This window comes from Gobio gobio (genome assembly GCF_949357685.1).
Source record: "Gobio gobio genome assembly, chromosome: 19".
In the NCBI taxonomy this organism is placed as follows: domain Eukaryota; kingdom Metazoa; phylum Chordata; class Actinopteri; order Cypriniformes; family Gobionidae; genus Gobio; species Gobio gobio.
This window is the reverse complement of record NC_137112.1, coordinates 3,939,770-3,952,269: the sequence shown is the minus strand read 5'-3', so window position 1 is coordinate 3,952,269 and position 12,500 is coordinate 3,939,770. Positions and strand designations below refer to the sequence as shown.

Here is a 12,500-nt window from a genome sequence, read left to right as displayed (position 1 = left end):
TTACATGCAACTAACCTTAAACGCACCTCAAGCCTGCATTTAGTTAATTAATATTACTCCGGACTTAAATGTATAATTACACTGTAACGCGGACACCTTAAGTTTCCTCTCAAAGCCCAGTTTGGGAAACCCCTCATCATACTCTATTAATCCCATCCTCTAAATGCTAATGTGAGTCTCTCTCTCTGTCTGTTTGTCTTCCCGCAGGGATGAGGAGATCCGGGAGAAGTGTGGAGAAGATGCCGTCCACTATCTGTCCTTCCAGCGGCACATCATCGGCCTGCTGGTGGTGGTGGGTGTGCTGTCGGTGGGCATCGTTCTGCCCGTCAACTTCTCAGGAAACCTTCTGGGTGAGTCCACCAGCAGATGCTGATCATTGCTTATGGCTATCGGCCACACGTTTCAGAAGATAAAGATCTACGACCCCCGTTTTCATCCAGTTGTGTCCGTCATCATTAGCCGTTAGCGCTGTGCCCGTCTCTCTGCCCTCTAGCCTGGCATGATGGATTATCATCAGAGAGGGCTAATCCACAGCGCTCCGCTCCAGTAATGAGACTGAACTTCTCTCTGCCCGCCGGGTGATTGGACGCCTGGTACAGGGACGGAGAGAGCGGAGGGACACATGGGAAAACTAATGGGAAAGGGGTCGAACAGATGAGCGGTCCTTTGAGACGGGAACAATGTGGACACAGAGTCAGTCAGAAACATGCTTAGATGAGGAAAGACCGTCTGAGCGACATCTAAAGCAGCCAAACACAGTTTTATTCGCCATTTAGGCCTGCAAGGGAAAGGTCGTTTCGGTTTCATTTAAAAATAATTGTAGTTTCTTGTGTGGTTTGTCATTTTTATATAGCTTTTATTAAAGAGGCCGTATTATGCCTTTCAACGCCTCTTCTAGAGCAGGTTTTAATGCTTGAGTGTTGATTATCTCCTCATATTCTCCAGTGTTGCGGCTCCTCTCTTCCCAGTAACGCTCGGTTTAGTTCCTGTCTCTATGAAGCCCCGCCTTCTGAAAAGCACACTGTGCTCTGATTGGTCGGCTGGAGCAGTGTGTTGTGATTGGTGTTTTTCAGCACACGACTAACTAACTCAACCAGGCCTGCCCCTGTATTCTGCTCATTAATTATTGAAAATAGGGAATATTGTGACATGTTGGTTCCCGGAGGAAAAGTTTCAGGAGTTCAGAAACACTGACACTGAGATAAAATAATTCCAAAGTCCAGCAGTTTTATTTTATTTTATTTATTTATTTATTTATTTATTTATTTATTTATTTATTTATTTATTTTATTTATTTATTTATTTATTTTATTTTATTTATTTATTTATTTATTTATTTATTTATTTATTTATTTATTTATTTATTTATTATTTTATTTTATTTTATTTTATTTTATTTTATTTTATTTTATTTTATTTTATTTTATTTATTTATTTTATTTATTTTATTTTATTTTATTTTATTTTATTTTATTTTATTTATTTTATTTGTTTTATTTGTTTTATTTGTTTTATTTGTTTTATTTGTTTTGTTTATTTTATTATTTCATTATTTCATTTTTTTATTTATTTTATTTTAATTTAATATTTTATTGTATTTATTTTATTTTTATTTTACTTTTTTATTTTACATTTTATAAAATTTTTTATAAGTGATTGTTTTTTATTTAATTTATTATTTGTTTGTTTTTTATTTTTTGTTCATCTATTTTGTTTCATAGTTTATTTAATATATTTTTTTATGCGCTTGTTTATCTATTTTATTATATTTTATTAAATTATTATTTGGTTTTATTTACTTTGTTTTTAGTTGCTTTGAAATTAATTTTTATTATTATTTTTATTAAAAACATTATTTTACATATTATTTAATTTTAATAAGTGTTTGTTTTTATTTAATTTTCTATTTGTTTTGTTTTTTGTGTTCATCTATTTTGTTTTCTAGTTTATTTAAATATTTTATTTACTATTTTATATTATATTTTATTACATAATTATTTGCTTTTATTTACTTTTGTTTTTAATAACTTTTTATTTTACATTTTATTAAATTTTTAATAAGTGTTAGCTTTTTATTTTTTGTGTTTATCCATTTTGTTTCATAGTTTATTTACTTCGTTGTTAGCTACTTTTTATGCATTTATCATTTTGTTTGAAAAAGCTCATGATGTAACCGTGTTTCCTAACTATGACCCTTTTGATATCTTTCAAATAAAGTCATTGTTGTTCTTTTCCTCAGACAACAACGCGTACAGCTTTGGACGCACAACAATCGCCAACTTGGATTCCAAGTGAGACATTTTCTTCCTTCCACATGCATTGAACACCTCGCCGTATGCTTTGACTGAAGTGGTCATGGCGCACTGAGGATTCTGGGTAAAGTGGGCGTGTCTCTTTCCTCTGTTCTTCAGGAATAACCTCTTGTGGCTGCACACGTCATTTGCCTTCATGTACCTGCTCCTCACAGTCTACAGCATGAGACGCCACACGTCCAAGATGCACTACAAAGAAGACGATCTGGTAGTGTATCAGTGTCCTCAAGGAGACGCTTGACGCCATCTCCAGGCTCTTGTGCAGCTGTAATGCTTATGAAATATTCATGAAGTCTGTCTATGGCGCTGACCTACATTTCTGAGTGCTTAACCTCAATCTGCCTCCACATGTAAATATCATGTCTTCCTCTCTTTCTCAGGTGAAACGCACTTTATTCATCAACGGCATTTCTAAATATGCCGAGGAAAGCCATATAAAGCAGCACTTTGAGTAAGACGTCTCTCTTTTCCCCATAACGTCTCAAATGGTCCACTGTAAATCATGTGTAGTTTGTACATTCGCGGGCGTATGCCATGAGAGCTGCTGTAATTGTCTAAATGAGTGTTTTAAATTCGAGTCATGTGGCCGATCAGCCGAGGCTGTGCTTGCCAAAGCCGATGTGACGAGGCGCTGGGGAGGAACTATGAATAGACTCGAGTGTCTCATGTCATTTTACCTGAAAGCTGCGGTTTCTCCAGTCAAACACATCACCGCTATCTGTCTTTACTGTAGTCATGAACTATGGGAATGGATAGAGATGTTTGGTTATTAGTGAAATATGCAGTTTGAGATGTTAAATACCTAATAATAATAATAATAAATTGTATTTGTACTGCACTTTACATTTGGAATAAATCTCAAAGTGCTACAGTTAAAGGTAGGGTAGGTACTTTTTTTCCAAATTTGTTTAAACTTTCTTTATATATCAATACATAATTAAAATGTAAGTACTCTGGAAAAGAAAGTATAAAAATTGAGTGTCTGTAGACCTCTCACGACTGTTTTAAAGACAGCTCATTATTTCCCTTCACTCCACCTTCTCCCTTCTGGGCTCTTTCCAAAGCCACGCCCCCAAAACACATGAACACGCCCACCGCGATCAGCTCAGCTGGCGCATTATTAACCTGAGGCGAGCGGAGAAGAAGTGCATGTAGTGACATCATGTCAGAATCACATGTAATAAAAAATCTGACTTTATCATTATGAATATAAACAAATAAGATGTCTTTTAGTACTCACTATCAAGCTAGAATAACGATACTGGTAAAGTTTAAAATACACACACAACACAGTGTCTACGACACACACAGATACAAGATAAAAACATCAGTAAACATTGGTAGAGAATATAAAAACAAACCAAGGGCCGAAATAAACGTGCAGGTAAAGTTCCCGGTGAACATGGTAAAAGAGTTTAGACAGAGGGTAGCAGCTAAAGCTAACTTAGCTCTAAAAAAGTTCCTGGATGCGGTGTACTAGCTTTTACACATGCATTTTGTTATCTAAAGTTACATTTTGCGAAATTCAACACGACAGCGATCAACTTGACCTAAGCATATTGAGTATTTATCATCTTTACTAATGGCTCGCTAAGTGTATAACATTGTAACTTTATGCTAAGTAATGTTATGTTAGCTATATTAGGCAGCTACGTGTGCTAGTGCTTCATGAAAACATAAACCAAAAAAAATGTATAATCAAAATAAAAGATGACCTGTCCAGGAGAAATACAGCCTCTTGAACTCAAACGGGTGCGCCAGGGTTGCCAGGTTTTCACAACAAAGTCCGCCCAATTGCTACTCAAAACAAGCCCAAAACTAGCCCAATCGTGTTTCTCCGGTAAAAATCGCGTTAGGGGGGTAAAATATGTGTCTTTTTGGTAGGGCTGCCTGCTAAAATTCGCAAATCCTGGGGCAAAATATCACATAATTGGGGTCGCTTCAACCCGCGGACATGAAAAACAGCCGCGGCAACAGTGTTGAAGTAGCCCTTGGCAACACTGGGGCATGTGGGCGGATCCTGTAGCAAAAGCGGCGGTAACCATGGTAACGAGAGAGAGTGACAGTCGCCCAAGCCAATCACTTGATTCGGCCCGAACGAATATAATGAGCGGTGTTTATTGCAGATTAAAAAGTCTAGAGTCACTCGATTTTTATACTCTCTTTTTCAGAGTACTTACATTTTAATTATGTATTGACATATAAAGAAAGTTTAAACAAATTTGGACAAAAGTGTTTTAGATCATTCTTACCTACCCTACCTTTAAGATCATTTAAAGCTACACTGTGTGATATTTTCCCCCATCTAGTGGTGAAAAGGTTTATGACCATCCAGTAGATATTAGTTTCTCTTCTTCTCAATTCCGATTTCATTTTAACTCCTACGGTGGCCGATTTAGTCCAACATTAACATGGCTTCCAGTTCGACCTCGTCCACATTGGACACGGTGCCATCGAGTGTTAAAACGCAAAAGGCGAAACTTGAATTTACGGGTATGTCCCTCTTTGGCTAATGTACTTTCAAGATGGAGGGGCAACATGGCGACCTGCATTCAAACCCTCACCCGTATGTGTTTTCAATGGCATATTATAAACTTATGAGAATACTTTATTACTTGAAAGAAGTAAATATACATTAATGAGCACATATATTTTTGAAAGAACTAAGTGTTTTTAGCTAAGAATAAACTAAAAAAGTTACACAGTGTAGCTTTAAGAAGGATAAAATACTAATAGATTGAATAGTTAAGTCATAAGTTCTCCTAAAAAGAAATGTTTTTAGTCCTTTTTTAAAAGTCTCAGTAGTTTGAGGTCTGCTTCAAACTACATCTTACAACTCTTCAAACATCTACATCTTCTAACTGAGGTCTTACTTCAGCTCTGCAGCATATTATGAATTTTGTATTAGGATTAGAATTAGGCATATCTGAATTTAAAAGAGCCACATACATTGGAGTAAATTGATCAAAATGCTCTCATTTGACAAAAACACTGGTGGAATATTGCATCGATTCTATTGTATTTATTCACCATTTTATGATAAACGCATATAAAATATGGAGGACCAAATTACTTAAAATGAAATAATTCAATAAACAATGAATTCAATAAAACAACAATTAAATGTACACGTTTATTCTTAAATAATTAATCAATTTAATAATTAACTAATTAATTATGAATTCAATTAATACATGCATCTATTTATTTTGTAAAATTACATGAAAACACAACATTTATTGTTTAATATATTTCTCAATTACCTCTTCCATACACACACTATTGTTATGCTTAAAAATCTTTTTTTCTTTTCATTATTAAATGTGCTTCAAAAAGCCGTTTTTCTTGATAATATGCTGCATTTACGAATGACGCCTATTCGACGAATCATGCATTTCCAAAGCACGATTTTCCCAAAGGTTTTTTTCATAATAATAGAGGACATTTCACGAATGCCAATCAACAGGCAGTGGGCGGGGCTTGGTGCTGATTGGTCTGAAGCTGAAGAGTCGGCAGACATGACAAATCGATCTTTGTGTGGTGACATCACGGAACGCCATGGGGGCTTCTCGTTTCTTATTTGTGCCTGAAAATGTAGTTTGACTTTATTGAATTTTCTAAAAACTGCGGCAGAGCTTCCGGGTCCAAACGCTCTCTCTCATACCACAAGAAAAACAACAAACGGAGCTTGAGGAAGCACCCACGGCGTTCCGTGATGTCACCACACAAACCAATCAGCACCAAGCCCCGCCCACTGCCTGTTGATTGGCATTTGTGAAATGTCCTCTATTATTATGAAAAAAACCTTTGGGAAAATCGTGCTTTGGAAAGGCATGATTCGTCGAATAGGCGTCATTCGTAAATGCAGCATATTAATATTAAAAAACAGCTTTTTTAAAACGCACATTTAAAAATGAAAACAATAGTGTGTGTGTGTGTGTGTGTAAGAGGTAATTGAGAAATATATTAAACAATAAATGTAGTGTTTTCATGTAATTTTACAAAATAAATAGATACATTAATATATGATTAATATAAACCATATGATTTTCTCCTCATTGTTGAGCTAGAGCAAGCTCCTGATTGGTTAACCTGGCGCGAATATCCACCAAAGTTCAGATTTTTCAACTTGAGCGATTCGCCGCCTCATTTGTGCGAATTGCGCCGCAAAATGTCTATTCACGTCTTTGCATTGACTTAACATGTAAATCACTTGCACGAAACGTTTCATTCGCGTCTGGTGTGAACGCATCATGGGAGCTTTCATTTGATATATGACTTGTCTATTTTTGGTAATTTATAAATATGAAATGTAATATTATTTATATGATTTTCTCAAGGGGGGGGGTCGTTGCAGGGGGGTCGAATTCAAACCTTATTATCTATTATCTTGTTATCAAGAAAGCTGAGGTTCTAATCTTTTAAACAATACCATATACGTCTAGTTATGTGCTGCACAACTTATAGATTTTTTTAATGGGTTGAAATGGTTAAATACTTATTTTGTATCACAGTTTAAAGGATGCATGTGTGTCTAAGTTTGGGCTTGGAAATATTTAAAATAATTGTGTCTTTTATGCTCACTAAAGCTGCATTTATTTGATTAAAAAATACCATAAAAATGCTAATATTATGAAATATTTTTACAATTTAAAACGGCTGTTTTCTATGTGAATATATTGTAAAACGTTTTTTTTCACGTCTTCAGAGTCAAAAATCATTCTAATAAGATGATTTATTTGATTTGATTTGAAATAGAAATATTTCAAATATTTGATCAATTTAATGCACACTTGCTTAATAAAAGTCTCACTGTCCCCAAACTTTTCATTGATGACAAATGAATATATAATGTTTTACTGAATATACACACAATTCTTTACAATAAAATTGTTTGTCTATTGTCCACTGATAAAACTTATGTTTTGAAACTGAAAATCTAGTAATTTTGCATTTCCAAAATATCAGAGGTGTAAAGTACTTGAGTAATTTTACTTGATTACTGTACTTAAGTATTATTTTGGGGGATTTTTACTTTACTTGAGTACAATTAAAATTCAATACTTTTACTTTTACTTAATTACATTTTTTAAGAAAAAAAAGTACTTTTTACTCCTTACAATTTTATTTACAGTCAAAAATACTTGTGATGATACTAGAGGACGATTAGTGATGATGAGCGCCTCGTGTCTCACGGAGAAGTGACGGGAGTATAAAGGAGGAGCGACGACAGTGAAGGACGAGAGAGGACCAGGCCTGGGTTTTTTAGACCAGGGGCCTCATTTATAAACGTTGCGTACGCACAAAAGAAGGCGTACGCCGCTCTCTACGCAATAATTGGTACTTTATAAAAAGCAAAGTTGACTGGAAAATGTGCGGTCCTTCACGCAAGCTCTGACCCAGGCGTACGCACAAAAACGGCTGAAATGAGAAATGGCGACACCGTCGGCAGATGAAGAAACACGTGAAAGTGTGTGAAACTGTAGAACGTTGTGTAAAAGAAATGGCAAAACTGCCTCTCATAAATAACATGAAGACTTCACAAAGCAAGTCTTACAATTAACAGCCTACACGAACACCCGTTTGATCGATCTGCAGTGTAAAACAAACAAAATCAAACCAAAATTACAATAGAAATGCAAATTAACACATATTTGTGAAATATGTTCTGCAATAATATTGGCATGTTATGCAATTCATCCTCATAAATAATATGGTAAACAGAACGCAATAATGTACAAAACTGATATTCTCGCCAATGTGTCTGTCTGGCGGAGCAGATATAGATGCAATTATGTGTAAAAAAAAAAACAATAGATTTACAAGATACATCATCACTGGTATATCTGGATTTGGTGACTTGAAAACAGGGCAAGGAGAGGGCAAAATGGGGAGAAATGTTTCATCAGGGTGGTGTCCCACAGTTTCTGTGAGATCTTTCAAGATTAGTGACTTTTATTGGTTAATTGCTGGGGTGTGTATCTCAGCTTTTGTCTTAGCACCAAAACCGATCCTTACAGTTCTAAAGCAGGATAAAACCTTGTATGTGGTTCATTCACTTCATGTTTTTAGAGATTAAAAGCTTAAAGAAGAATCTGTAGTTTTCATTCTTGCCGCTACTTTTACTTTTTTAATACTCAAGTGCAATTTTAATGTGGTACTTTTTTACTTTTACTCAAGTATGATTCCGGCCAGATACTTTTACTTTTAATTGAGTAAAAATTTTATTCCGTACTTGTACTTTCACTCGAGTAACATTTTTGAGTACTTTTTACACCTCTGCAAAATATGTAAATTGCATGTTTTTGAAATTCACACGTGTGTCTTTTAATGTTCAGGTTATTAGTGTTATTCTAGCTGATGGTGTGAGATGTTGATTTCCTCGTTTGTGTCACACAGACAGGCGTACGAGAACTGTGTCGTTCTGGAAGCACGTGTTTGTTACAACGTGGCGAAACTGATGTCTCTCAACGCAGAGAGGTAAAAATTTGGCTTTGTATAGGTGGTTCTCTTCCTGTAAGCTTCTCGTTTAGGTTTCAGAAATGATCCGACCTCTGAGACTCTCTATTGATCTCTTAAACGAGCTCAGGTCTGTGCTCTCTGAGGGGACGAGCATTGATCCGCTGTGTGTGTGTGTGTGTGTGTGTGTGTGTGTGTGTGTGTCCTGCAGGAAGAAGACTGAACGCAGTAAGAAGTTTTTCACGGATCTGATGGCTAAGGAACACATGCCCACCATGATCAACCCGAAGCCCTGCGGTCACCTGTGCTGCTGTGCCATTACAGGCTGTGAGGAGGTATGAGCGCATTACCCACAATGCCTCTGTGTTCTCAATATATAGTACAAAGTGCCGTTGCCAGAGGAAATACTCAACACTGACCAATACAAGCAGGGTTCAACATTTCTGGCTGCTGAATACATTTGCTACCCATAATTATTATTATTACATTATTAGGTTTGTCGTTCTTATTATTATTATTATTCTGTTTCTTCTTCCGCTCGAGTCTATGGCAGCCCATAGAACCGCTTGCGGGAAAGTTATGAAATTTGGCACACAGATAGAGGGCTGTCTGAAATATCACCATAGCAAATTTGGAGTCTCTAACTCAACCCCTCTAGCGCCACCAACTGTCCAAAGTTGCACTTACGTTTGTGCTAATAACTTTTGAACCGTAAGGGCTTTTTTACCTCAAGACGATTCGACTTAACCCTATGATGTAATTTTCGGTAGCGCCAAAAAAACTACTTTTTTGAACTCCTCCTTGATGGTTTATCCAATTTTCACAAAAATGTAGTGTTTTTGAATAACGCGCAAATTAATTTTACGTAGTGCCTGCGAAAATAGACATAAGACTAACAAAAAATTGGCCATTTTATTTTTTCGTTAGATATGGGGCAGCATGCTGAGTCGAACAATATCCAGTTTTTCCATATCGGCCATTTTGGGCGTCGGCCATTTTGAATTTTGTAGTAGAATTATGTATTCTATGAATGCATTAGCGTATTGTTACGAAACTCGGTATGGGTCATCAACACAATGCCCTGAAGGAGCCTGAGAAGTTTCGAGTCAGCGCCACCTAGTGGTAAAATCAAATATTCACATACTTATAACTTATTGCGACTTATTTTCACGGGAGTTATATTCTTAGATTCCTGAATCCTTGCCGAGTCCAACGATACCAAACATGCTAGGTTTCGCATTATGGTTTGTTCAACGTTGGGATTTAGCACTTAAACAACTTTCGTGAATATCTTTGAAACCGTTAGTCCAATCGAGACGAAACCAAATGTCAAAATTTTGATAGTAAGTGGCAAAAAAATGCAATCAAAGTCAGGTGTGGGTTATTTTTTATATGCTCTTAAATACAAATGTCTTTAACTCCTAAACGAAATGAGATATGTTCACAAAATTTGACACGCGTATGTATGGGGGCACTTTGAGGACACACGAAAAAGCGGTGGGACTGCGCCACTTGGTGGCGTCATAATTGAACAAATAATGAAATTGGCTCTATACAACTCAATGTATTTATGGGTTTTCAACATTTTTGCTTAAAATAGTCTCCAAATGTATTTACTCATTTTTGCAGTTGGTGCTAGCTTCCTTGTTTTCTTCTGTTTTGCTTGGCTCCGATAATTGCTGCTTGCGGCTATATTTGTTATTATTATTATTATTATAGTTTATCAGTTAGTTCTTCTTCTGCTCTTGAAGTATGATAATACGTTGTGAAATTTGGCACACAGATAGAGGATAGTCTGAACATTAATCACAGCGAATTTGGAGTCTTTACATCAATCTCTCTAGCGCCACCAACTGGCCAAATATGCGTTCACGTTTATGCAAGTAACTTTTGAACCATACGGGCTACAAACAAAATGATTTTTTTCTTTTTCCAAATCATCCAAGACTGTTTATCTGATTTTCACTCAAATTGGCTCACATTATCTTCAGACCTCGCTGGCAAAGGTCATTAAAAGCTTTATGATAAACCCAATCATCCTTAAATAACACGCAAACGAATATGATGAGCACGCCAAATTGGATGCAAGGCTATATCTCTGCAACGCTTTAGCACTTTGAGATGAGTCTTGGTAAATGTCCTCACAACCATGACTTGAGCCTACATACTGCGGGTCGGCACAGCGCCACCTACTGGTCATCAGATATGAAAAATTGCTAATTTAGCCTATAATCTATGAACAGTTTGTGGTTTTAAAATCATAAAACTGGTCTTTTTTTAATTCAGTGCAGCATACAGAGTTAAATGATACCCAGTTTTCTCATATTTAGTCGTAAAATGCTGTATTTTTGATAGCTTTTTTAGACCAAACCATTTTTGAATAACACCTCATCGCCAAGCTGATCCTGAGGCTGTAACTCTGCAACACTTTACATGTCATTGTCTCGTCTCACTGACCACACCACATCAATTTGGCAACAGCGCCACCTATTTGTCAAAAGTTATTAGCAATTAAATCATATTACATGATTGAATCATATTAAATGACACTAAATTTTTCAACTAAACATCGAAATAAATTGAATTAATAAACTAAATTAACCATTTAAACTAAATTACTGATCGAATTATTGATCTAAAGCCCACACTGTCACTGTATGATAATTGAAATGAACTGATGACATCAGCGTTTTTTCCAGAATGGCTATACAGCTGAATAAAATTATGCTGCATTATTTTCCTGTTTAACACTGTAAAGCTGCTTTGAAACAATCTACATTGTTAAAAGCGCTATATAAATAAAGTTGACTTGACTTGACTTGATTGTATTTTTGATTTTTCAGCCACAAATCATCCAAAAATGTCTTTAATCACTCATTGTTGCAGTTGGTATGATGCTATCTTCCATGCTTGCATAACTTTTTCATAACATAATCATATTTTTGTTGTGCTTGGCCCCTTAATTCCTGCTTGCAGCGGTTTTATTATTATTAAAAATAGTACTTTTCAATAGAAAAGTGAATAAAACACTATAAATGGCTATTTAAAAATATAGTTTATATCAGAAATATTGTTAACATCGATTTTGGTATAATGTAAAATAAATAGTTTTTTGATTGCCCTATTAATACCTTTGTTTTCTAATAAAATGTAATATTTCAATTTTATTCTTACAATTTAATAAATCTATTAATTTGAACGTATTCTGTTTATTTCAAAGGGATTTATTTACATCGATTTTTAAATGTAATTATTTCATTTGAATCATTAATGGATTCTTTATTTATTTATTTTTTAAGTGGCACTCTTGGTTTAATGAACTCCCATTAGGCTCTTGGTGTGTCCTTGAATAAAAGCGTTTGAGAAGCGTCCAGTCGCTCCTGGCAGGAAGTAATAAAGCGGCAGGTTTCAGGAGGGTTTGCTGATGCAGTCTGTGTGGTTTGGTAGGAGGAGGCCGTGAGTTATTACACCAAACTGGAGGCCAAACTGAAAGAGGAATACAGGAAGGAGAAAGAGAAAGTCAACACCAAGCCGCTGGGCATGGCGTTCGTCACCTTCCAGAACGAGGCCATGACAGCAATGTGAGTATGACACACGAGCTTCAAGAAACAAACAGCACTAGCCGTAAAATACTGCACACAAAAATTGCATCAATAAAGCAATCCGAGTGTTGATGAATGTGTGTTTCTGCAGAATCCTGAAGGACTTTAATGCGTGTCAGTGTCAGGG

The 12,500-nt window shown here is 35.7% G+C and overlaps 1 protein-coding gene across 1 annotated transcript in view; it reads left to right on the top strand.

Moving 5' to 3' along the window:
* tmem63bb (transmembrane protein 63Bb) overlaps nucleotides 1–12,500 on the top strand; it is a 93,137-nt gene that overhangs the window by 55,417 nt on the left and 25,220 nt on the right. The window contains exons 7-14 of the mRNA XM_079845301.1: nucleotides 208–350; nucleotides 2,240–2,291; nucleotides 2,412–2,520; nucleotides 2,693–2,763; nucleotides 8,712–8,792; nucleotides 8,983–9,106; nucleotides 12,219–12,352; nucleotides 12,465–12,500. The exon at nucleotides 12,465–12,500 is cut by the window's right edge and continues 102 nt beyond it. Of these exons, the coding sequence (XP_079701427.1) occupies nucleotides 208–350; nucleotides 2,240–2,291; nucleotides 2,412–2,520; nucleotides 2,693–2,763; nucleotides 8,712–8,792; nucleotides 8,983–9,106; nucleotides 12,219–12,352; nucleotides 12,465–12,500 (750 nt within the window). The remainder of the gene's footprint in view (nucleotides 1–207; nucleotides 351–2,239; nucleotides 2,292–2,411; nucleotides 2,521–2,692; nucleotides 2,764–8,711; nucleotides 8,793–8,982; nucleotides 9,107–12,218; nucleotides 12,353–12,464) is intronic.